The 27,560-nt window shown below is 40.0% G+C and overlaps 2 protein-coding genes across 5 annotated transcripts in view; both read right to left on the bottom strand.

Moving 5' to 3' along the window:
• TBC1D4 (TBC1 domain family member 4) overlaps positions 1-10,812 on the bottom strand; it is a 108,858-nt gene extending 98,046 nt beyond the window's left edge. For all 3 annotated transcript variants that reach the window (XM_035320595.1, XM_035320603.1, XM_035320611.1), the window contains exon 1: positions 10,168-10,812. In XM_035320595.1, the coding sequence (XP_035176486.1) occupies positions 10,168-10,638 (471 nt within the window). In that variant the 5' untranslated portion in view covers positions 10,639-10,812. The remainder of the gene's footprint in view (positions 1-10,167) is intronic.
• Positions 10,813-20,552: 9,740 nt separating this feature from the next.
• On the bottom strand, positions 20,553-27,172 carry COMMD6 (COMM domain containing 6). 2 transcript variants are annotated; one of them, XM_035320576.1, is made up of 7 exons: positions 27,077-27,172; positions 26,721-26,779; positions 26,081-26,146; positions 25,827-25,903; positions 24,748-24,916; positions 23,564-23,716; positions 20,553-22,531 (listed from the first exon to the last, which is right to left on the bottom strand). In XM_035320576.1, the coding sequence occupies exons 1-7, from the start codon at positions 27,123-27,125 to the stop codon at positions 22,481-22,483; spliced, it is 624 nt and encodes a 207-aa protein (XP_035176467.1). In that variant the 5' UTR covers positions 27,126-27,172; the 3' UTR covers positions 20,553-22,480. The 2 variants fall into 2 exon arrangements, with proteins under 2 accessions (XP_035176467.1, XP_035176477.1); XM_035320586.1 differs by lacking the exon at positions 26,081-26,146.
• Positions 27,173-27,560: the final 388 nt, after the last annotated feature.

Below are 27,560 nucleotides of genomic sequence, written 5' to 3'. Positions count from 1 at the left end.
ATTAAAAGTTTAAGAGAAATTTTCAAATAATTAAAAAGTTTAAGAGAAAATTTACAAATACAAATACTTATTATTGATACTGTCATTAAAAAGAATTGCTGAAGTTTTAACCTGTAATTTTCACTGGATGCAGAAAGTTACCTTTCAAATTCCCATACAGCCACAACAAAAATTAGCAAGCTTATTATACTAAATAGCACAACTGAAGTGCAGAACAGTGGGTGAATACATAGAAACAAAACACTTGGTTACATAAAGAAACAGCAAGTTCATTAATCTAGCCTTCTGGGCTGGTCTCCACATTTCTCACACTCCCAGCTGTGATACTGTATAGTTTAGGGACAACCTACATAGTGAGCAAAAGGAAAAGAAAATGCAAGAAAAACAACATTCATGCAGATGGATTGACATGTTATATATTTTTATTTATTTATTTACAACTCTTTCTTCTGTGGTGATTTGCAGAGTAAAGGTCACTGTGGAGGAAATGCATTCATTTTGCAAACTTCACGCCACCACACTGAACTGCAGATATTATTTTTAGCTCTCCCCTGCACTAAACAGAGAGTGAATCTGAGGCATGGGGAGGCATCGTGCCAGGATGTAAACCCACTCCTTCTGAGCTGGCTTTAATCATGTTGTCTTACTCCCACTCTGCTCCTGTGTTTAGGTCAGCAAATTTCCTCAACGCTAAATTTTGTTGATGCTAAATCTGAACACATGCATACACATGTCATGGACAATCTGGGTGTGCTTTATCATGAATAATCCAGATAAAGTAGGATGTGCTGCTCCTACTGAAAGGCCCACTTGATTTTCTATTTTGGTAAGGCTTGCCCAAGAAAGTGCTACTGAAGAGTAGCCAAAATCTTGCCTCTATTTATAATGTGGTTGGTTTACAAAAAAAGCGGATCCTCTTCCCAAACTCCTGTGTAGAGCTCAAGCTTGCAGTCCCGCTGCACAGAAAATTAAGCAGCTCACATCAAGTATGATCACAAAGTCAGGCCAGAAGTATGTTCTACAGAAGGCACACTTTTAAAATATTTCTCTATTCAAAGCAAAGTCTCTTACAAAAGCCTAAACAAAATGTTAGGGAAAAAGCTGTATTTTCCACAGAAAGCTATCAGATCCTATAGGATTAACACACTAGAACAACACATTAGCATCTTAAATTACCTTTTCTTGCTGGATTCAGTTTTTTTTTGTTGTTTGTTAGTTTTCCTAAGGACAACTACAATGGATTGTGTGGGAATCTGTGTCTGAAACAGCTGATATTGCCACAAAAGTACCATGATGGTGGCTGCCATTTGGTATTTATTTCCACTGCCAAGCATGGAAGCAACTTGTGTACACAATACTGTCTCTTTCTAATCTGAATAATAGCAAGAGTGAATTTCTATGCCTAAGACTACCAAATTCATAATTTTGCATGCTGTGACAGAGCTGGGGTGGGAAGAATCATGGAGCTTTGTGTGTCTACTGCAGCCCACCCATGTACATCAATGTGAAGGTCACACACCAACTTTCAGTACAGAGCACAGCCGGAATTGGTGCACTTCTTTGTTTCTACACTTCCAGCTGGGTGCTCCTAAAGAGAGCAACTTGTTCCTCTCTGGCAAACAAGGCTCTGTTAAATACGTACTACCCTACTTCTATTTTTATTTGGAAGTTCTACCACAATTTGATCTCCAGTTTTAAGAACAATCAAGCCAAAGCAAGAAACAAACTATGAGAAGGCATATAAAAATGTTTCAGGTTATAGCATTGCATGTCCTAGACTTTCATTGCTCTCTTTCTGAATATTTACCCTAGTTTAGAAATACTCAAGAACCCACAGACCACTGGCTACTCCCAAAGTTCCTGGGACATTGCTTTTTTTTAAAACAAACAAAAAAAAAAGCCAAAAAGAACACAACAGGAAACCCACATTGGTGTCACAGAGTACGTGAAATATATTTAACATCAGCATCCTAAAAAATTAAATATTTATTGATCTTGCTAGGAAAAACAAAACTGTGAACAGTCTAGAAGGCAGTCATTGCTATGCCCCAAAGGATAATATTCCTACTTCCCACAACATGTTTTTAGATGCATCGCAGATCTCTAAACAGCACTGTGCAGATCTACATGTTCTTGCCAAGATGTGTAATGAAATAAAACATAACCCTAACCATTATAACTGAGCAGGCCACTTGTTAAGGTTTATCAACGTGCAAAAATGAACCGCGTGACCGAAAACCACTTTAATTAAAATAAGCTACAATGGGAGGGAGAAAACCACAGTGACAGGGATGGTGGAGGAGGAAAAATGCTGCACTTGTATGGGATTGGTTTTATCTCATCAGCTAGTGGCTTCTGCAAGTCTTTTCGTACACCGTTTGAACTCTAAACAAGGATCTTCTGTCATATTTGCATTTTAAATTAATCCCTCAGAAAATACCACGTGCCCAGTAGTGTAAAATCCTGCTCACCTTCAGTTGTTCAGGGAACAAGAAAAACTTTACCATATTACCCTTCCAAATTTCCAGAAGAAAGAATGTTTCAAATTCTAAGTACAAAGAGAGAGAATGATAAAAAAATGAAATTACAAATTTTGTGAGAAAGCAATCAGATTTGAACAGAGATGAAGATAACTTGCTATTAAAAGTAACTAATAAAGTCAGGAAATGTGGTGTAGTAGATACATTTCCTTCAATGCACTAGCAGAATTTCTAAATTTAATTGAGAGTCCATAAAAAAAATCATTTTTCTTTTTGCAATTAATCAACTGAAATATTTTGCCTCTCTCATTCAAACTGAAGAGAACTGTAATGTATCTAGGTAACTGGTTATTAATTTATGACAACTTTTAGAAGGTGAAAAATTAAAATTTAAGGCACCTTTTGCATGTATTTACTATGTGGCAACTACCCTGTCTGAACAGCCTTCATGGCATGACAGCTTTTGAAGTACATCTCAGGTTTTTGTTCAGCTGACTTAAGGAACTAAAAATCAAGAAGGAGAACATGAAGAGCCATATTTAAATTCTGCAGCTGAAGGCATACAACACTGCATTTCAGGAGGGTGAAACACCCAGGGGCCCCACTGCTGACATGGTTCTCCTTTTTATGCCCAGAGAGAACCTGCTCTGAGAACAGGGGAAGCCCCAGCAGTACCATCCACTCCAGAGGAGAACCAAGCAATTAGCTTCTGATTGGGAGCCCTAATTCCCTGCAGCAAGGAGAGGCAGGACTGAGTCCTTGGTTTCTTGTAAGGAGGATGGCTTTAGGGAGCCTTCAGGTCAAACAGCAGGCCATAACACTTTACTGCAATCAGCATCGCAGATATTGAGAAGTAGCAGGGAATGAACATAGCTTCAAACAAGTAGATTTTATGATGGTAAAGGAAAATTGTGTTCAAAATGAGGACCGACTGGATTTTTCAAGTCCTTAAAAACATGCAAAGATACAAATATATATATATATAAATATATACACACACTGCAGTTTGGGTTTCAGTGAGCCCTTGGGGGTGTTTGCATGTGTTTTTGTTTGCTCGGTGCTTTCTTTTGTTTATTTATTTTGTGTGTGGTGATTTTTTTCAGTGTTGTTTTCCCTGTAGTCTCTAAATATACTACTAGAACTAATCCCGTATGGTACAAACAGGCTTGCTTCTGACAAATGCTGAGAGGAAGATTGAGTTACCAGACTACTCGCAGATCTGCAGAACAATCACATATGTCTATTTACCCAACTCACTGATCCACCAGTTGTCACCTAGTTAAAACACCTGGAAGGGGGAATAAAACACCTGGAAAGGGGAATAAAACATTCATCAATGAACACACTCATACATAAAAGTGATGTGCGTTCTCTGTCAAAAGTGATCACAAAACAGGTAACAAACATACTTTGTGCAGCCTTGGTGCAGCCACCTCCGCATTTCATGATTTCAGCACCCCTCTACCATTTCCAACATTCTCTATCATCTTTTTACACTTTGAAGATATCTTCTGAGCAGGTGCAGTTGTTTCTGACATGATCATACAATATCTTGCATTTGTGATGCTACGATTTATTTGTAAGTCCATGTTATTGCATATGGTCTTCACACACCTATTTGTGTCAGAAAAAAACAAGGTGATAGACATGGTATTATGGTCTATACAGAACAGAAAAGCACAGATCCTGTTTAAGAATTAAGTCACTTCACTTTGCTGCCTTAATTTTGTTGTCCAGCTGCCCTCAGTCACTGCATTATTTCTGACCTCTACAAGACTACCAGCAGGTCTGGCCTTTTTATTCAGTGATCTCCCTGTAGTCTCTAAAGCAGTTTCAGAGCACTGCAGCAGGTGGAGGTAGATTGTGCCATAATTCACATATGGGACAAATGACAGAAGTCATTACACTGAAATAAATTCTCCTCTTTTTTTCTTGTCTCTGAACTATAAAGAGTATGTGAAACCACAGAGAATACAACACCAGGTGGCAGAGGACAGCTGGCGCCATGAGAGGACCATGCCAACACTGCTTTAAGTTCTGCATGACCCACAGCCTAGACAGCAACCCCCACGATTGGCCTCTGAAATTCATCACAAAGTTCACCTTGTTACCTCAGAAAAACACAAGATAGTCAAAGAGATCCAGGCAAATCGGGAAAACAGATGGAAAAGATGCAAAGAAGGGTGATCTGTACACATCAAATGCTATACCAGCCTCTAGGAAATAGTAGGTATGGGAAGAAGTCAGTCATGCTACTATTCTGCAATGATTGTTTAGAACTCTAACCTTTATTTAGAATTCACTTTTATAAACACTAACTTTGGTCTGAGATTTTCTCCACCCCTAGAAATCAGGCTCTACCTATTGCCAACATATACATAAGCTAGCCAAACTTTCTGGAAGTTAGTTTTCTATTTAATTATTTTTGAAAGGATCTGCCTCTACATCTGAGAAACAGAACAGAAAAACATTGAAACATCCTCAGAAGAGAAGGCTTGATTTGGCGTGCAGAGATGCACACAAGCTCCTTTCCTTAAATCAAATAGCCTTATTTTCTAGTCACTGTGTTACCTACAGCCACTCTGACTGAGGTTATATTATTTCATCTATTTATCACCCTATATTTTATTTTACCCTTTGGAAAATGCAGTCCTCAGTAACATCCCTTTTATTCCCAAAGAATGGGTTGGGTTTCAGGAACTGCAAAAGGAAAAATGCAAGAATTAAACATATGTATACAGCAGATAATAGAGCACTCAAAACTGTTCCTGCTTTCCTAAACATTAATCAGAGATAAAAGGCTACATAGCACCACTTAGAAACAGTTAACAATTTTATTGTTTCTACTATTCCTTAAATTTGGGACTTGGCAGGAAATCATCATGGACAATTTTTTCTTTTCAAAACTGGAACCTAGAGATAGCTGTAAAAGCCCAAATTGAAAACCACACCAAAAAAAAAAAAAAAAAAAAAAAAAAAAAAAAAAAAAAGTGCTGAATCTGTCATTAAGAAAAACAAAACAAAAATGAAACTTCAGGCTCTCAACATTCAGTTCAATTTCCCAAACCTTAGATCAGACATTATTTAAATGAAAATCCAAGACTTCATTTGAGTCTCTGTAGCTGGGGGTAATGAGGCTGCTAGCAGAACAATTCTGCGTTCATTGCAAGCCTTTAGTATTCATTTCGTTTTGAGTCATTGCTTTTCAATTTCTCATTCCATGAATGAAATTCTGACCCACACGATCTTAGAGAAAATTTTCCTTTGTTCTCTCCAAGACTTGTTTTCTTGATAAAACTGGGAAAACAGATCTTCTTTCATGGAAAAGAACTACCTCTTTCCTCTGCAGTCAAAGCGTGCTCAGGTTTACCTAACAACCAAGCCATGCATCTCTCTCATTTCCCTCAAAACCCAGAGCCCATCTTTTTCCATCACTTTGATTATTCCTGTTTAAAACACAGCTTACCCAATAACTCAACCTGTGCAACATTACTCATATGAATTGAAACAATGCTGTGCATACGTATGTAATATGCCAAGAATTTGCATGGATTCAGCCCATGCTCCTATGTTACATAAAAACCAAAGCATAAAATATGAATGCGAAGTTCACTATCTGACTTCCTTCTTCAAATGTTTCCAACTTACATTCTCTAATAAGAAGCCTTACAGAGAATGTGATCTTATCATAACATAAAAGTTTCCTTCAAATAGCTAAAACTGGAGATTTTGTACTGATGCCTTGTTTTGCAGAACAAGATGTCCTATGGCCTTGCTTTACTGAAATGTATTATCTAACAGACAATTAATACTCACTTGGAATAGACAAACAATTTTGACTTTTAGCCTTTGCAGTGATTACAGAGCAAGGATCACACTTACAAACAGTTTGCCTCCAGCTCTCATCTCTAGCCCTCTACACCTCTCTAGTTCTTACCACAGCTTCACTTGGTCACCAAAATGCTCCAGTATTGGCTTGAGAAAGCCTAGTCCCAGTAACTAGCAGTTGCAGCTACGTTTGAGACACACAAAAGCTAAACCATACGGAGGTCTGTGCATTGGAGCAGTTTTCTCTCAGGGCCAGCTTGGATTCGTTTTGAAAGCCATAACAATATACTTGGATCACTACTAATAAGGTTTCTACAAGAAACACAAAATGCATCAAGTAAGTTTTTGCCTAACTGGAGGAAGTTATGATTATGTAACTATCTTCACTCATAAGAAACAATTACAGTATAATTAGATTTAAAATTCCAGTTCAGGTTAAATATATATATATATATATATATATCATAAGACAGACTTACTCATTTATTAAAAAGAAAGCATACAGTTAGCACAAGGGGGAAAAGAATAGTGTAAAAACAGATCAGACCATAGCCTTTATCCCAGAAAACAAGCAACTCCAGGCAATCGTCAAACCGTATTCATCTGTTTCAATCAAAATCTGTTTTACAGAATAAATTCAGTATTTCACAGTAAAAAAAATCATTGAGATTGAGGTTGCAAACACTACTCAAAAGGGCTTTTCTTGGTGGCTGGGAGGAGGGTATGCCTGCTATATTTAGAAACTAACTTTAGGTTTACTAAAAGAAATTCTGTTCCTGTGGTTGTGAAGAAAATCTGCCAAATATAAAATGAGACAAGGCTGTCATCTGATGTCTACAGACAGACTCTGTGCATCCTACATAATTCTCAAATGACAGCAATGCAAAACTAACACACCTCTGGCTGTTATTTAGAAGCTACTAGCCAGCACTAAACCAGACAACTACCCTCATCCAGTTCAGCTGGCTGCTGCCACTTTAAAAAGTTATTAGGAGCAGCCAATATTGCAATAATTCTAAATGAAAAAAGTGAAAAACTTTAATTCCCACCATGACTAGACAGAGAGTTTCAGGAGTTTTCTCTCCCTTTTTTAACTGAAGAGCAAAAGAGACTCCCCCCAAGAAAAGCATCTTTGCATCCACCCCCATACTGACAGCTGAGCTCTGGGTTTGATGCTGTGCCAAGGTACTACTCCAAGACAGCAACCGATCCACTGACTCCTACTTTTCAGCTTTGCCTACAATTTGCAGGTTTTCAAATAAAATATTAGGATGTACCACCTCGCTCAGATGTTTTTCTTCAGTCATGGCAAATAACACTAAAAGATGTTGTCTCCCTGCCTTATGTTGTCAGGGCATATATATTGTGTTGGCTTTTTATTGGTCATCTGCGGATGACCAATTTGCAAGGAGTATTGCTTTCTGTTAAAAAAAAAAAAAAAAAAAAAAAAAAAAAACAGTTAAAACAGTTACTTTTGCTGTAACAGTGCACGCATGTGCATCCTAGACACTGCAATATCTCTGGTGGATTAAGCAATAGGCTCAAAGCCAAAATTTTCCTTCAGCTACTCTGTATCCTGAATTACTGCACTAGCACTAATGTCTTGGTAGTTGCATGTTACAATCTCACTTTCGTAATTTTCATCCATCATTGAAAATTATGGCTATCTGTCTTCCAAGTCAAAGACTACAGGACAGCTCCTGCAGCCTTCCTGAGTGACCTTGGCATGCTGCTGAACTTCATACCACCAACAGCAGTAACACCATAACTTTGTGGTCAACTTAGGCTAGCCTGAAGTCAGCTCAAGTGCCAAAGAGGCCATCCCACCCTTTCTTTTCTCAGCTGCTCCTTCCTACCTTGTGCCTCCAGCCTACCTGTGTTGATATATACAGTGTTGCATTGCAAAGCGAACAAGGGCAGTGGTTTGGGACCAACCCAGCAGAAGTAGGTGAAAAGCAAGTTTAACTTGAGCCAATTCCCTGATCCCATTTGTCATGCGGCAGCACAAACAGTTGTGCTGACATGAGGACAAAGCCAAGAGGAAGGAACGAGAGGCTGAGGCTTGAAGAGGGCAGGATTGTGTCTTGTGGCAGCAGTGCCAACTTATGTTGGCTGGAAGGAACCATGGCCCAACAGCAAAAATGAGGTCATCTTAAAATAACAGCTGTGAAAAATACTTTCTAAACTAATATGCAGCATGAAGCTCACATAACCAAGATGAATCAGATGCATGCACTTAAAGATCCTGAAAGTGTGCAAGAACGGCATCTATTTTATAACAAACAAGAGTATCAAGAGAAGATTTTCAGAGCTAGCAACTTGCAGCCTGGTCTCATCCGATCAAAACTAGGGTTAAGCATGGATCAAGAGCCAGAGACTGGGACAGACTTAGCCAACCAAGCCTCTCCAGTTGATAAAGTAACTTAGGAGGGAAAGAAGGTGGAAATTTCTTTCCTTTTTGATACCTGAAAAAAAATAAATTACCTGTTAGTGAGATACTCATGAATCACATAGCTAGCTGTGCATCTACTACCTTTATTGTAGCTCTTTGTCTGGAAGCCTGTGCCAAGTAACCCTCCTGTAATGGCCTTTTATTAATGATAAAAAGGTTAAAAAAAAATCTTCCCAGATAAAATTTAGACTATACTGTCAGAATAAGATAGGAGTTTATAAAAAAGAACTTGTTCATACTAATAACTTCCTTCCAAAGGAAGACTTTACCTGTAGTATAAATCTAAGTCCATGCACATAAAGACATTCTCCTCCATGAGGAATGAAGGGAAGACATATGGATAATCAGTTTAATCAGAAACAGCATCCCAAATGTAAATATGAATGTGAGAAATACCAAGTACAAGAGTAATATGCACCCCATATCTCATAGCATGAGGTTGCCTTACAAAGCCATGGCATCAGACCAGAGCTACCCAAGAAATAACATTCATCTCAACGCCTTCTGCCAACAGCAGGAGCCTTCAGTCCATATGGCCAGACTCATAAAAGGACATCGTGGCTGCACCCTCGCCAGACGCCATCCCCTTGGTTTCACGCTCTTGCTGCGTGCTCTCCTGACCCTGAATTCCCTTTTCCTTGGCTGGGCACAACAGTGGCAGCAGCTGCCAACAAGTTAAGCGCAGTTACCTCTGTTCGGGATACCTCTCGTCCCGTCTTTGATGATGGCTCAAGCCACTGCTAAGTACATAATCTAAACCCCTCCAACGTAACAATCTCTGGCAGCTTGTTTGCTCAAATCAAAATTAATAAACGAAAAACTTTCAGAAGCTGAGTGGTTTTGGTAAATTCCAGTATTTCCAGCTGCATGCATTTTTCCTCCAGACATGCCTCTGAAAACCCAGGGAAAGGTGTCTTGACTTATTCACACAAGGTATTCTCAACCAAAGGCCCTTTTCTTGCCACCACCACACTAAACCAATGACCAAACCCAACTGTCAAACCGCACTCCTAACAGGGAGGAGAAAGAAGCCTGCCGCTCCACATTTGACGTGTGAGCCAAAGCCTGTTGAGGAGTCAGAAAAACACAGTCTTGCCGTTCAGTTTTTTTTGTTGTTTTTCCCCCCATCTGGCACTTTATCAACAATGCCTCCACCCAAACCTAGGGCTGTTTGGAGCACCGGGGAGCATGTCTGGGCACAGCCGGGCATCCTGCCCGCTGGTCCCAGGTGATGGCTGCTGCACAGTGGTTGACAGCACGACCACCATCCCCAATACCACCATGACCAATACCACCATCCCCAAAAACACCATGACCAACATCACCACGACCAACATCACCACGACCAACATCACCACGACCAACATCACCACCATGACCACCACCAACCCCAGCCGCCCCACTCGCCTGGTTGGGGTCGGTGGCTCGGAAGACGTGGCAGGCCATGGGGGAGTCGGGGTTGTCGGGCTGCGCCTTGATCAGGTAGGCGAAGTAGGTGAGGTCGTGGCTGTTGTGGACGAAGCGGGCGATGTGCTGCGCCTTGTGCTCGAAGATGAAGACGGCGGGCGCGGGGCTGCCGGGGCGCCCGGGGCCGGGGCTGGGGGGTCCGGCGGGGACGCAGCGCAGCGTGGGGGACCCCAGCAGCAGCAGCACCTCTCGGGCCGGCACGCCGCTGCCCAGGCAGCCGCCGGGCTCCTGCCGCTGCCCGCGGCGCCGGATCTCGGCCATCAGCCAGGGCAGCATGGGCAGCGTGGTGCGCCGGTCCAGGCACGACCAGCCCACGTACCACAGCCTGAAGCGCTTCTCCGCCGCCGGCTGCGGCTCGGCTGAGGGCTGCAGGGGGTGGGAGAGAGGCTGGACCCCCGGGGGCTTCTCCATGGCCGCGGCCGGAGGGCTCCGGGTGCGGCCGCCGGGGCCTGAGCTCAGCGCGGGGCCAGCGCTAAGCGCGCATCCCGGCACGGTTCGGCACGGCTCGCGGGGACGAGGGGGATCTCCGCCGTCCTGTCCTTCCCCTCCGCTCCTCCTCCTCCTCCTCCGCCCACCGCCCCGGGGAGGAGCGAGGGAGCTACGCCCCGCGCGGGAGGGGACGAGGATGAGGAGGTCCGCAAGGGGAGGAAGGTCACCCGTGGGAGGGGTGTCTGTGAAGGAGGCTGCCGGGGTTTTTCCTACTTCAATTTCGTTTTAGTTCTTTTTTTTTTTTTTTTTTTTTTTTTTAAAATATTTTTTTTTCCCATTTTATGATTGTTTTCATTTTATTTTACTCCCATTTCCTCTCCGTAGGTTCCCCCAGGCCAGGGGCTTCTCCCTCCCGCGGGACCTTGCCGGGTGCCACCCGGCCTGCACCGGAGCCCACCCGCGCTACCGAGCCATCTTTAAGTCACACTTTAAGTTAAAACTGTTTTCTAAATATTTTTTTTTCTATGTTTCTTTTTCCTGCTCTGAGCTTTAGTTTTTTCCCTCGCTATCGCGATAACATCTGACAGCGTAAAATCTGCCACCTACTGTAAGTGGGAGTAACTGGTCTCCAAGAAAGAAGCTTTTCCAATTATACAGCATCCGTATCCATCTTGTAATTATCAAATGTAGTGACTGCCCTTGTGTTCACGTCGGTAGGAACAGCAGTGGTAACTCCCTGTAATGCGGCATTACGGCAAAACTTTTAGCTCTATTGCTCCCTAGAAAAAGACAGTAACTAGGGCTGAAGAGCTACCCTGTGCTCTTGGAGACCCCACACTACATAATTTTGGCAGAGAGGTTGTGTAACAGCCAGCCACATCACCCACAACAAACAGAACTGATGCTGAAACTGTCATGCTAGCAGTATTTTATTTAATAGTGTGACAAGCAACTGTGCTCATTTACTGCACATTTTTTTAATTATTTTTTTTTTCCTAGTTTCTCATTGAAATGCATTTCAAAATGCATTTAGAATGCATTTTGGCTTATGGATAATCAGCTGCAGTTTTCAGCTTTAACACCGGGACTTGCAAAGACATTGCCCTTCCCATCACCATACTAACATGAGCTTTTCTTAGAGCAGGGCAGCAAAATGACCTCTGTAGAGTGGACATCGGCTTTAATATTTGCTAGAATGGTACAAACAAAAGCAAGGATGGGATTGTTTTCCCAGGTTGACTATTTTCACAAACATTAGCAACTGAAGCACATTTTTTGTTCTGCAGTAGATTTTATAACTGGGGTAGTCAGAATACAAATTATTATTATTTTTTTTAATCACAAACCTATAAGTCCTAAAAGTTTGCTGTCCATCTGAACATGTCCAGCTGTGCATGTCCACATCTGCACAGTTCTCATTAACCCATTAGCTGAGAATGTTAACAAGATTTTCTGCTTCCATGAAACAAAATCACAAAATCATCTAGGTTGGAAGAGACCTCCAAGATGACCTAGTCCAACCTCTGACCTAACACTAACAAGTCCTCCACTAAACCATATCCCTAAGCTCTACATCTAAACATCTTTTAAAGACATCCTGGGATGGTGACTCAACCACTTCCCTGAGCAGCCCATTCCAGTGACTAACAACCCATTCAGTAAAGAAGTTCTTCCTAATACCCAACCTAAACCTCCCCTGGTGCAACTTTAGCCCATTCCCCCTCGTCCTGTCACCAGGCACGTGGGAGAATAGACCAACCCCCACCTCACTACAGCCTCCTGTAAGGTACCCGTGGAATGGGATAAAGTCACCCCTGAGCCTCCTCTTCTCCAGGCTAAACAGTCCCAGCTCCCTCAGCCACTCCTCATAAGACTTGTTCTCCAGACCCCTCACCAACTTTGTTGCCCTTCTCTGGACTCTCTCAAGCACCTCCATGTCCTTCTTGTAGCGAGGGGCCCAAAACTGAACACAGTACTCGAGGTGCGGCCTCACCAGAAACAAGTACAGGGGGACCATCACTTCCCTGGACCTGCTGGCCACGCTGTTTCTTATGCAAGCCAGGATGCTGCTGGCCTTCTTGGCCACCTGAGCACACTGCTGGCTCGTATTCAACCAGCTGCAGACCAGTTCCACAACTCCGGCCTTGTGGGACAGGTTTGGGAGCCACTGTGACCCTCTCATAGGGCACCCAAAGAAGACCCATTAAGCCACTCTGTTAATGCCATGACGAGCTGCTCATCATCTGCCAGCTCAGGTCTGTGAGCTGCCTCAAGCTTAAGTGACAGCGCTCACAGAGGTACCGCTGTTGGCACCGAGGAAGCAAAAATAGATGCCCGGAGGTGAAGAGGGCAGGAAGACTACTTGCTCCTTTGGGGAACACTAGCTTACGTGAGTCATCTGGAATGTGAAGCCACAACTTAGTCACTTGAGCTCAAAGACAAATTTAAACCTCCAGGGAAGTGAACTACACACTGGATTTGCACTATAGCAGCAGAGAAAGCCCTGTGCCCACTACTGTTGCAATGATTTCACGTCTTTTCTTTGGATTTTATATTTTATAAAATACTGTAATATTTTATATGACTTCTATTTTGTGAAGTAGAATTGTGAGGAACAAAAAGTGGGAAATTAATCTGAAAATGTTAAATTATCACTATTATGCCAGTTATGGAAAGCTCCTGGTGTTTTCCTTCACTTGGATGGTATGATGAAAAATGGTTATTTTGACCTACCTAATTTATTTTTTATTATCAAACTCTTTATACAAATTCCTCTAAGACTAAATTGATCTATCACTAATACTACCACTAATATTTTAACTGCCTTCAAAATAAAATTCTCAGATGTTATTCCAAACAGCTTTCATACTTCCTTCTTGCTTCAGATTTTTATACATCTCCCTGAATCAATTCTTCATAGTAATCCCTTTAGCTGTCCATTATCTTTATCCATTTACTTCATCATTTCTTTCTTATCCTTTAATCTGGCCATCTCCTTTTATCCCCATCATCTTCTTAATAGTATTTCTTTATTTACATAACTGCTTCTTGAAGTTATTTCCTTTTTCTCATTTCAGTTGTAAGACTTAATGCACCTTGAAATTAAGCTTCCTAATCAATCTTACACTGAACATAGTGTTCCTTTGTCCATGCCCAAGGCTTTTCACCTTTTATGCTCCTCATGTAATTTCTGCCCTAGTGTAGTCGTTGAAATTTATAACGGTAACAAAAGCATCATCCTCCAGCTCTTTGATCAATATTGTTAGGAATTAGCCTAAACTAAATTTTTATAGCTCTGTCAACGGGAATCAGAAACTGTGGGACTCTGAAGAATGCAACTTGCCATAGTCTTTATCTGCAGAGCTTTGAAAATGTGTTTATTCTTGATGAAAGAGCAGCTTCTCTCCATGTCATCCCAAATGGAAAAAAGCATAAAGGCAGCATCCATGCAGAGATATGACATATAAAGCCCCTGATAAGGTGCCACAAATGTTTTCAATTCCTTTTTTTTTTTTAATTATTGGCGAAACATATTTAACTGTAAAATTCAAGGTAAAAATTTTGTTGGCAGATTCAAAGTAGATTAAGTACTATGCTCAATATTTACTAACTGTTTATTTGATCAGTCTGACCAAGTACCCCATTGGCATTTTTGAGTTGTAGGTCACCTGCCACTGAATTCTGTTGATTAAAGAGAAATTAGATGCCCAGCTTCACAAAATAATGTATATTACCAAACATGGATTAGTTAACTAAATTTAAGTGCCTCTGAACATTTTGGAATTGATATGCTTGCCAGGGGAGTACTACAAATAAAAATTTGAGGTTTTATTAAAAAAAAGAGGTGGGGTATTACAAAATGGGAGAACATCAGTGAAATCAGTAAAACAAAAATATTTTTATCCTACCCTACTTTGGAAACTTGGATTTTAGACATTTTAGATAAGTATATTTTCCCTCTGTTCATTAAAGCAAATGTGTTTTGTTCATTAAGACAATACCTTGATAATGTGCACTGTTTCTGTACATGACACCACTACAGCAGCCATTTCATTTATCCCATCTGGATCATCACTTCATCTTTACTTTTAAAGAATTTAAAGCTGGAAAAGTGGTAAGCAACTACAGTTTTCAGTAATTTCTTTGGGAGTGGAGAGAACTCAGCATCTCACATGACCAGACTGTTAATTTCCATAATTACCTATCCTCTTAAGCTTTCAGCAACCACTTTAATTGCAGAAAAATATTAAGTTATTAGAGGAGCCATAGACCTTATTTTACGATCCTATAATTTATGCGTAACTTCAGCCACCTTGGACTAGAACTGGAACTGGTTCTTATCCTACTGCTTTTCTAAGAATGCTGGCACTTAGCTCTCTGGCATTTCAAGGTCCATGACTGCATTTGCATTACTTTTAACTAATCAAATTTAATTTGACTACTGCTAAGATCTAAGATAATGACATTTAGATTTAAAAAAAAAAAAACATTTTATTAATTTAAATCACCCAGTCTTATTTGAAGACACTAATGAAATAACTTTGGAAATAAAATTCTAGTATTAGAAAGTTCAGAAATCTGGGCATAATACCAAGGCTTTAGACTTTAGCTGCTAGAGGAAACTCTGGTGCCTCCTCTATTCAGTGTGTGACATTTAACTAGAAATAATGAAAATTACATATTTTGCAGGATATATAGATACAGTTTAAAATGGATTGCCAAAGGCTTGAGTAAGACAGTCATGTAGAGACAAGCCAACAGCAGGAGGCACATTATAATTTGTTCACAATAAAAATGAAAAATTAACCTGAGGTTGGTTTTTATGTTTTTCTTGCTCAAATAGTACTAATCTTTTTTGATTGTTAATGACAGATTGTAATTTGTTCTGCCAATAGGAACCACTCCAAATTAGATTTAGGTGAACTGGAATGAGCAAAGTTCATAAGAGAATAATCCCTAGCTGAAAATTTCATAAACATCTCTAGAACCTTAAGTGACCTACCACATTTATGTCTGTGTTCAATGTATCAATACACCATTTAACATTGCACTGATTGAAAGAGACAATGCCTTCAGTTATTGTATTTGCCCTCTTCAAAGAGGTGTTTTATTGATAAACCAAGTATTTTTGTCTTTTTGTCCATTTAATAGTTATCCCAAGACAGTTACCTTGCTGACAGAGCAGACTTTGAATCCAGTGTAGAGGAACATTACTTTTTGTTTAAAAAGAAGTTTTTGCGAAGTTTAAAGTATACCATGCTTATTACAGTGAGGTTTCTCTGCATTCTGCAGAGTTCCTGTATTTAATACAGATCAAGTACGTTCTAGTTATTCCTGACTTCCCACTAATCTCATGTCCTGTGTACTTACATGTAACCACAGCAGGTTTCCAAATGGAAACACTAGCAATTGTTCACCACCCCCCCCCCTTTTTTTTAAAAAAAAAAAAAAAGTTCACATCCTCCTCAAGAGAACAACTTCTGGAACAAGAACTTCCATATTCCCACTTATTTCTGCTTTCACATACAGGATATATTTACTTCCCTACTATTCCCTGACCACTGCAGTAATATACCATAGAGGAAAAAGTGAGGAACTACCTACCGCAGCTGCAGTTGGAGTTGACTTCTCTCCCAGAGTGTGCCTGCTAACTACTTTTTGTAATTTGGAAGGGATCCTAGTTACCTTCAACTCTCCAGAGATGGAAAGACAGGATTTCTTGTCCTTTTTTTGTGTCAAAGCTAAAAGGAACTCCTTGACAGTATTGCACAAATATATTACAGTGAAGAATACACTACAGGCTAGAAAGGCTAACAGATACGTAGTAGAGAGTACAGAAACAATAAAGAACAGAGATGCTTTGGAAGGCAAGAGTAGTCCAGTTTCAAAGGTCACAAATTTTATTTGTTCAAGAGGAAAACGTAAATACACAGAAGACACTGTACACTGTACCACCGTTTATGCACTGTACTTCCTTACTGCAACTTCACAATTCAGCTGTATGCCTGGCGAAAGAAAGAACTGTGAACTACAGGGCACTTGTAGTCCTGACACAATACCAAGAATAGTGCCAGTGTAGCTGCCAAAAGGAAAAAAAAAAAAAGCAACAGATGGGAGCCCCTTAATCCTCTTTTTCATCTTCCTGGACTCTCACATAGGTAAATTGAGATCTGTTGACTTGACCCTGTCAACTGGTGAGCATCTCTATTCTTCCAACTTTCCCAACTGTGAGAAGCAGGACTGCACTGCACACCAGTGATTCATATGAGGCACACTTTTCCATCCCACATTTTAAATGTAAACTTTAACACCCCACCTCAAGCTTTATGTGTGGCTGCTGCATTCAGTTCAGAAGAATTATGTGGAAGGAAACCTGTCTTGCTTTGATTTGGCCTGGTTCTTAAATGGTTTTTGTTTTGTTTTTTTTTTTTTAATTAAGGAAAACTCCTCTAATCTGCCTAAGACACAGAAGTGACGAAATTCTGGCCTATTTAATGGTAAACAAAGAGTTCTCACAACTTCAGTAGAACCAAGAATATCAAAACATTACCTTTCAGATTCAGAGCTAATTCAAAGGAGAATTAGGCAACGGGGTCACTTAGAGTGGTTGAGGATTATAGTGAGTGTAATCAATATGGCATAAAGACACAAGTGCAGGCTGCATAACCAAATATCAGAGAATGTTAAGAGTGGTTAAAATGCATGAAAATCCAGGACAGGGAAGTGCCAGTACTTATTCTATGAACAATATATTGAATTAGAAAAAAATTAAGATAGATACATATAGGGAAATTATATAAACCTATAATAGACCCTAGTAGAAAGATAACGTGATACTATTTAAAGAGTCAGTCATAACGCAGAAGTGACAATATATTTTAAAATTACTGTTTTAAGCTACTGAAAATATAGTATATGGTATATAATGTTATAATTAAGAAGCTGATTTTTTTTTGTTTCACCAGAAATCTTTACATTCATCTTTATAATAATTAACAAAAAAGTTGTGCTATTTCCCTACAACATAAAAAGTAGCATGGAACTTATAAAATAAACATATACAGTGCAGGTACAGGCTACACACAGAAGGAAACCTGGACTTGATATTGCATTATCAGATATGCTCTCAGAGGATTACTGTGTAGCAAGACCGCATGTAGCAGTGCCACCTGGTGACCAATGCTGTGCCACATCCCTCTTAAAAACGATAGAACAGCCATTTATTACATCAATTAATAAATTTTTCCCTTTTTTTTAACATGAATATTAAAGTTTACTGATTCAAAGGTGAGTGAAGTATAAAATTGAAAATGAAAATTCCAATTTATAAATATAAGGGTACTTTGTAATGTAAACACTAAGAATATTTGGAAACTGGCACCTTACACCTAGGCAGCAGAAACAATTCTCACTTGTAAGCCATGCAGAACATAATCAGTCATAGGATAAAAAGACCTCTCAGGGAAGAGAAAACCTACAACCACTAAAATCAGCCATCTCTGAGAAGACCAACCACCTCACCTTCATTACTTCCTCAATAACACAAAGTCATAAATAATTAAGAAACATATCCCAGTGCACTGGGTCTAGCTGCGATGGAGTATAGTAACTCATTTCAAATGGCAGGTCACTTCTCCACCTTCCCCCAGGAATGTCTTAAAAACAGTCTTTCAAAGCAGACAAGATTGGGCATACCAAGTGCCAAGCTTCATCCCTCTAGTAAATTGCTTCCTATGGGCAACTCTAGTCCAGAAAAAAATGGAAGAATGTGCATTAAGAATGCTATGTGGTAGAGTGGTAGAACCCAAAGTAAACATGCAGCCCAAAGTGCATGGTGACAAATTCAGTGGCTTACGAGGTGACTGAGCCTCCTACAGGCATCAGGAAGGGAGCACTGTAGCAGCACACCATGCATGCTAAGCCCAACTCTAGGCATTTACTGTGTCATGTGGTGACATGCACAGACCCAACTTCCTAAACCAAGTGAGCAGCCATTGAGCTAGCAGCCCCACCTAGGAGTCATATGATATTTGTGAAGTGAGTGCCACTATGAAAAGAAAAAAAAAAACAGGGCAAATTAACCACAGAATACTGGATAGAGACTATTGAATGTTAAGTCCCTCACCCTGCTGCAAAACCTCTTAAAAGATGGGGTGTTTTTCTCTGCAGGTAGATTAAATGACTCAGGTGCCTTTTCATGTTATTCTGTAACCAAAAAGGCTAAGCAGAATAACCCTGCATGCCTCTGCAAAGGACTGGAAACTGCCCTCATACTCCGGCTATGAGAGGAATAAAACATTCAAATATGATATGGAAGAGGGCAAGCAGGAAGAAGCACCATAAGTCTCTCTCTCCACACTTTCCTTTCTAGTGGCTCAAAGCTAACAACTTCATGTGTTCAAATGAAGTAAAAGAGCTTGGAAACAGTTAAGTTTTTTTAAACAGGGAAGGAGATAGGTTCACAGTGAAAAGAAAGCTACATACTTCTAAAAATGGTTAGAAAGGCAGAACAATTCTGTGGAAGCAAGAACAAAGTAACAGGGACATTTTTTTTTTTCCTTTGGCCATGACCAGGACAAAACATGCAGCTAAATATATATACACCATTAGTGCACAGGAATAATTTATGCATTCTTTCTGTGAGCCTTTTTTCCATTCTTATACAAAATACCATTCTGCAAGGGGACTGGTGTGTTTGAAGCTAATTCAGAGAAGAAAAAGCCATGCAATGAAGACACACAGATGTTGCCAGAAGATTCCTTCATTATTCATTCCCTTGGTCTTGTTTACTGTGTAATAAATACCCTTTCTTTCCTCTTCCTTTCTCTTGAGCTGTTCTAGGCAAATGTTGAAAAGATAAATGGTATATCTGTGTCCTAAATAAACTTCAGAAAACTACTTGGATACAATTTCTTACAAAAAATCATTAATTTCATATGTCTTCTTTTCCAGACTCAATATAGTCTTCTGTTTAGCTGTAATCAATATAAATATTCCTGTCAGCCTGCAGTTATCCCTCAGTTTTTTGCTATCTCAGAGAAGGACTGCATTTGTCTGAACCTCATACTAATCTTGTAAGGAAAGAAGTTCACGCATGGTCTAATTCTGAACTTCACCCATTACAGTATTTACAAGAGACTTTCACACAGTAGGCTTAAAACAAAACAGACCATCTTCATCTTTGTTACCTGTATGTTTAATGACTGCTTGTGAACTTACAAAAATATCATGTTATACAACTTTGTATCAATGAGTACAATTAGGAACAAAACTTCCAGTTCTCTTTGAAAATATCTGGATTCTGCACATAAACAATTCAACAGCTTGTTTAAACATGTTAATATTGCTACCCTGCAAACTGTTTTGTTTTGGTTTTTAAAGTATGTAGTTCTTCCATTATACAGTATAGGACTTCCTAGTGATAATGATCAGGACAAGCCTCACAGCTTGCGTACACAGCCAACTTTTAATCACATCTCCTAGGTGTCCATAAACACCTCTGAGAATTCTCAGAGGGTTGCACTGCACACATCGCTAGGCAACTTCCAGCCAGCATTACAACCTGCTAGAGTTCAGTGACACTTCAAAAAAACCACTCCTCAGTATTTCTAGAACATTTGACTTGACAAAATGTAACAGTTATACTCTTCTGAGGCTGCTAACCTTTTCCTCCTGGCAATGGACGAAACAAATACTGTAACAAAACATTTTCTCATTACTTTCCAGGGTTTACTAATTTGCTGTTTTTAATACTTAATACACAATTAACTGAATCGTTTCCATCCAGTTCCAATGAAGGCACAAATATTTCCAGCTATATGAACAACTGAAGTGCATTAGAACAAACAAGTATTTGTAGTACTCCAGCTTTGCCAAAAGTGTTTTTTTTTTCCTGGAATTCTTACAATGATCAAAACCAATTAATTCACTAGACCAAAGCATGACAGTGTTTTCCAGTTATATAAGTTATGTAAGTCCAACTTCTGCCCATCAAAAAACAGTAGTAAAAATACCAGCTGCTCACTTTTCCACATGGCATTTTTTGCATCATGTTGAGCCCCAAGCCCTTGGAGACAGACAAGGGAAAAGGCAAATAAATGTTTTCTTGAAATCATTGTGACAATCCATTGAGAGTCCCAGAAAACAGCATTCTGCTCTCCCCAGCCTTGAAGGAAACACCTGACCACAGCAGCACAGAGGAATTATTGTTCAGACCAATGGCCAAGACTTTTACTGCCTTGTAACAAAGAAAACAGTTTCACTTAATTGGGTTCTAAGAAGCTCCATGAACTGTTTTTATGTACTATGCATAATGCTTACAAAGAGATACACCCCTTCTCTATTAACAGGAGTGCAGTATGCTTTGAGCACAATGCATTTTATGCATTGCAGTCTATTTTTCATGAGACAAAGGCAGGCAAAACTTGCATCAACGACTTCCAGCCAGCTTCTAAAAAAAGTTAATAAAATATTTTTTGGATCAGAAAGGTAGGTATTCTCATTTAAGGGAGCCTGAAATCACTTGAGGATCTGCCCCAACAGAACTAGTTCTTGGTCTCTACCATCCTGAAGTTACAACAAATTTCAGCCTGATTATCACTATGAATTCTCTCTTCAGACTTACCTGCTTTACCACATCACCAGCAGCTCCTGCAATGCAACGGTAGTGTTCTTACTTCACCCCATTTGTAGTTTAGGTTTTGTTTAGTAAAACTCAGAAAAATGAAATGAAGAAGAGCATGCGAACACACTGGATTTGAGCCCCCCACCCTTTGAAAATGTCCCCATTCTCCTTCAGAATCAAAGTCAAAATTTGACCGGTTAGGACACTGTGAGAGCAAGAGAGCAACACAGTCCAGAAGATTTCTGCCACACAATACAGCAAGCACAGAAATCTTGCTGACTACACTACACTAGTTTTTCTGATCTTCTTGGCAAACACACCAGCCTGAGCTTTCAAGTGTCCTCTCTATCTTTTTTAGTTCAGAGCACAGAGTGAGACAACTGCATCAATATTCTAATTTAATTAGAAGGCAAACTGCTATTCAAAACAGAGTGCCACAGAGTTGGATTAAATAGAAAGGCAAAAATATATTAAAATGCTTTTGAATTAAGTTAATCTTTCTTCCTATATATAAAACTAGCCTCCAGGCTTCATTTCAGAAAAAGTTTAGATCTCCAGAGAAGTTTTATGCATTAACTCAGTTTTTAGAAGTCTGGGGGATGAGAAGTATTTAAAAATAACCAAGCTGTTAAGACAAATACATGCTCCAGTTAAAAGATGACTGAAAGGCTGGTCTGCAAACATCTGCAACTAACTATATGACATTGCTACTTTTCAGGAATACGTACGCTTATGTCATAATTTTATATACTCTATAGTTAATGATCTCATTGATTCCAAGCACATCGCAATTTTATAGACAAAACTTATCATGGCATTTACACTTTTCAGTAAATTAACCTTTTCATGTCTTTCTGCACTTCAGAGCTAAACATCTTGTTTCTTAAAAGTACTTTTACTCTTGGATAGTAGAAAGTCTGTAGCACCGCTTCTCTGTACACATCCTGATCTTTTGTTTAAGAGGATTAAGAAATCTGACCAGTTTACAGATGTTGTAGAGTTGACTTCAAGTATTCAAAAACAAAGAAATCTTCACAGCAATGCAAGGATGGTGCTGCCAAAAACATATGATGCTGCTGCTAACTGCCGAAGAGACAAGGATGCATACCTCGCTGAACAATGGCACTTGTTCCTTTTGCAGAACAGAAACCTTACTTGATGCAAGTCTGTCAGAAACTGTAGTGCAAATAAAAGTTCTGTTCAAACTGTTTCAAGAACAGCTGCCATTTCCTTGAACTGTCTGAAGAAGTTCTGAAAAAGAGTTAAGATAAATTTCAGTTGCACATAGAAAAGCTTGAACTATTGTTCCAACTAGCACAATAGACAAAAACCACTTAATCTATTGTTTGCCTCTTTCCTCTAGTCAGAATTTGCATGTTGAACTGGAAGTTTCTACACTTCTTTTTGGGGGTTAGTTGGAATTCAGGCACATTCACTATTAAATCCACACAGCCGGTGACTTATTTGCATGGCTTTGCTTATTAATATGAAAGAATGTCATGGGAGAAAAAGAAAAAAACACCAAAGTAGCTGTCACACCACAAAAGAAAAAACGAACTAAAAATTTCTCATGCAAATGCTTGTAATCCCAGCTGAAATAACCCATACTTCTCACATATAGCATCCCTTATGTTAGTTACCAGCAAATTATAAACAGGCTTCAGCCAGATGGAATACAAGATTTCAGAACACCCAAGGATTCAGCATATCCTTCTCATATTCCCTCCCATCCAACTCCCAGCATTTTTTTCACCTGTAAGCCTGAAAAATATTCTACACGATGCATTGGCCCTCTGAACTGGAAATGACAGCAGAAACACCATATTCATGCAAAATTAAACCAAGTCACACAAGTTCATAATGAAGGCACAACAACTAAGAGCCAACAGTGATGAGGAAGATTGACCTCCATTCTTTATCATTAGCGAAGGCCAGGCATAACCCAAATTTTAGATTTTGAGAAGAGTGAACAGTTTCATGGATTCAGAATATTCCCAGTTTCTAACAAGGCAGAAGGATAGGACAAAAAAGACTTTTAGATTTGTTTTTTTCAGCTAAGATAAATTGTGATAGAGTAATTGCTGCTAAAATAACATTTTAAAATAAGTGTTGTAGAACTGACTGTATATTTTCAGTCTTTTAGCAATTATTTAATGCTTCATTTTCCAACTATCATACTAGCATAATGCTTATTTACATGTTTGCAAAGTACACGTTTGCTTCTTCACAAGAATGTCACTGTTGCTCTGAAGAGACTAGATCAAGTAACACAGGATTACAGACCTTGAACTGTGGGATTGTCATTTCAAACGTTTTGTTTGTTATTTGTCCTGAAGGGTCGGCCACTTTTAGTGTCACTGTAACATAAGGATACTTCAGAGACCTGCAGGTGTCAGAGCTCATTGCAACTCCAAGCTTCCATTTAATATCTACAAACTATAGAGAAGAAAATTATTGGAAGTAGTATTAAAGAAAGAGATCTACCCTACCATTGCTATTCTGTTGGACAGATGCTTTTACAGATAATATAGGACATTTAGAGCCCATATTTATATGGAAACAAACATACATGTCAAATATTCTGAAAACACAATCATCTGTCATTTCTATTAATAGCAGAAAGGGATTGAAAAATACCCAATAGCTTATTTCACTTAATCTGTTTTGCTTATTAAAGTACTGTTAATATTCAAGAAGTTCTAGTAATAGGAGCTTAAATCACCGAGTTCAACTGGCTTGTTCATAATTCATGGTTTTATGTTCTCTTTAAAAGCTTCTAAATCAAATGAATATGAAAAAACAGACAGTATACAAAAAATTATAGTAGCAATAATGGGGAAAAAATAAGGGATTTACAACTGTTTTAGATAAAGCACATAAATACAAATCAGGTATTTCTACCCTTTATGTTAGGCAGAACTGGAATAAAGAAGTAAAATGAGCCTTCAGAAGCTTATAATCCAGCTTCAAAGATTTTTTTCATCTTCTAATCTGTACTCCTAATTGTTGGTGTTAGGAACAAAAACTTAAAATGCAGATGCACTCTTGTTTTTCCAAGATGCTTAAGAGATGTTAGAAATTGACAAAGTTTCTTTAAAATAGAGTTTAGATTTAAGGGAAACACATTGATGTGCTGGTGCCATTGACTCTAAAGAACAATTCAAATATTTAAAACAGTACAAAAGTCTGTCACCCTGCTATTCACCTTCCCAAATAGTACTATGAAACAATTTTCAAAAAGCTATAAAATAAGCTATATAATTTACCATCCAAACAGTCATATTAGAAAGTTGTTTAGGATTTAGATGACCTTTGTTGTACATGCTTTCTGTATGGCTAGACTTTGAGCAACACATCCAGGAAGCCTTTGGGCAGCCAAGATACCATCATGTGCTTGACACTACAACACACACAACGAAGCACTGACATTTCTGAAATGGTTAGTTCAATTGCATTTTGTTAGTTACCTGCCCCACTGTGGCCATGCTTCCTACATCTTCTGACACGCTGACAGATTTGCTCTGCTCATTCCATACGTGACGAATGACTTGCACAGCATGTTTAGGCAGTGTGCTGACTGCATTGCCCAAGGTAGTGACGAGGTCTTCTGTAGAGAGGTTGTTTCGGGCTGCTGTGCTGTAGGTATATCCAAAGAACACCACATCAGTCCCATTCTCCAGGAATTCAGCAAAGTTTCTCACTTCACCCCAAATAGGCAACTTTATTCAGTTTCATGTTTCTATGCACTTTAAAATAATTGGACATGTTGTGTGTTTTTTTTTCCTTTTTTAAATGCAGAATATTTTACTCCTCTGGGAAGATGAGTTTTGTATTCACATGAAAAACAAAAAGACTTGACATTTAATGCGTCTTAATATGCAGAAACCAAGCTTTGCTGGACTCACACAACATGCAACATAAACAAAAACAATCACAGCCTCTGAGTGCTGTTGAAAATGAAAAAAAGAGCACAATTCAGTGACAGATGTGTGTATAATGCAGTTAAGACTATTAAACAGCATTATTACTTTAGAAATGAGGCAGCTTAATTAAAGATTTAGGAGAGGCAATTTAAGTACCACCAAGGGGCATGTAAGGACCTCTAAGCAATGTTATAATTCGCAGTAACAGGAGTCAAATGATGCAATAAACCCCCAACTGAAAAGGCATCAAGTCTAGAGGAAGAGCAACAAAAAGTACCACTCAATTCTCCCCACCAAAATAGGTCAAAAAAGCAAGTAAAAAACCACCCTAGGTATGTTCATGCAGAAGCCCTCCATCTAATCCCAGGGGCATCAATAAAACAGAATAAGAGGCGTAGCTGACAGCTTTAAAACTGTGATTAACTTTCTCTTTTATTTTGCTCGTAGTTCCAAAGCTTGCAGACAGCTTCTAAGATGAACAATTTCATCTCTATTTTTTCACTACTAAAACTGAGTCCATGTATGCAGTTACTACACCTTTTTCTTAACCTTAAGAACACAAACTAAGCCCTTTTCCCAAATCAGTTTGTTTTATACCCACATTTTTATTATCTTGTGCTTACCTAAACAGAAAGGAAACAACATTAGTTATTTTTGCCAGCTCACCCACACTGATTTCAATCCCAGATGTCTGCAGTCTCTAAAACAAGAGGATTAAATCGTTACAGGTAATAACTTATGTGTGAACAAGAGACTCCACATATAAGCACATACACAAACAAATTGATTTGTGGAATGTATCCTGTACAACATACTTAGAAGCAATTATATTTGCTGCGTACGTAAGTTCTTTAAGTAAGTTCTAATTCAAACTTACCCGACACAGTTCAACTGTATTTACACCTGGGATCTTATGGTTCAGATGTTGAATTATTTGCTCACACTGAGAAGAAAATAAATTTGAAGACATTTTAAATACACATTTTAATATACAAGACAAAACAAGTTTCAATACTTGGAGATTACAACAAAAATGAAAACAGACAATACGATGAGGCTTTCAATTGAAATGGAACAATAAGGTCATGCAAGTGACTAACATTAAAGTTATATCAAACACAAGAAAAGCAAATAAACTCAAACAAAGCTTTTAAAAACTACCTCATTTGCTGTTCTTTAGTACACCATATTGTACTAGTCCAACAGCCCTCCTGTTCATGTACAGCACTTTTTGATAAACAGAAGCTGAATGTTTTCTAGTCTGACTAACTTTACATCTGATTAAGATGAGAGAGAAAAACATATCCTTAAAAGTATTCTGCAATAAAAACAAATTTTAAGCAATCTCACTGCTCTTAGTAGGACTGGTCCACTTCATGAGTCACATAAATCTACGCTACATATACATAACGTTTGCTTTGCAACACACACAAAAGGTACAAGAGGTTAAATAAAAAGGCTTTCAGGAATCACAGAATGCCAGAACCCTGCTGTATCCCTCTCACTGCTGTACTTACTAGTTCTGCAAAGAAGTCCTGAGGTATTAAACTAATCTTATCTGCTGCACCGCCAACATCTGAAAGATACAAATAGCCGAGATCAGAAGGAACCCTTAAGGCGTTGGTATAACAAACCCGAAGATGTCATAGGTCAGCGCGGATTTACCTACCCAGCGGGCAGGCCTGCAGCTCTCCCAGCCCTGGGCTCCCGCTGCCGGCGGCGGTCTCTGCCGCCCCGGGCAGCCTCCGGCTGGCCCCGAGGAGCCGGGAAGGCGGGGGGCACCCCGCACCCCCCGCCCCGCAACCCCCGCCCCGCTCCCCAGTTCCTCCCCCCCCCAGGCCCCGCGCCCCTCCCAGGCCGCGCCCGCTCTCACCGAGCGCCTCCAAGGCCCGCGCCAGCACCACGGCAGAGCCGGCGGCCATGGCGCCGCGCTCCCGACGAGGCCCCGCTTCCGCCGCGCGCCGTCCTGATTGGCTCTGGGAGGGAAGAGGCGGGGCTGCCCGGCGGCCCGGCTTTTATTGGCTGGCGGGAAGCGCGCATGCGCTGTCCGAGCAGATCGGGGCGGGGCGGGGCCGGGCTGCCGGAGGGGGTCGGAGGCGGGGGTGGGGGGCACGGGGTGTGCTGGGTGCCGGCGGGGTGCGGGGCTGTTACAGACACACGGGCGGTGCTTTGTGCGGGTGGGCTGCGGGTCGTGAATGATGTGTAGAGGTCAGCCGTGCCTTCGGTTCCATGGGGGAATAGACATTTATTGAAAAGCTACAGTGAGAATCGTGCAATCACCGAATGGCTTGAGGTGGAAGGGACCCTAAAGACCACCCAGTTCCAGCCCCCTGCCATGGGCGGGGACACCTCCCACC

The sequence above is a fragment of the Oxyura jamaicensis genome, chromosome 1 (genome assembly GCF_011077185.1).
Source record: "Oxyura jamaicensis isolate SHBP4307 breed ruddy duck chromosome 1, BPBGC_Ojam_1.0, whole genome shotgun sequence".
NCBI lineage: Eukaryota > Metazoa > Chordata > Aves > Anseriformes > Anatidae > Oxyura > Oxyura jamaicensis.
Note: the sequence above shows the minus strand (reverse complement) of the source record. Positions and strands in the feature narration are given on the sequence as shown.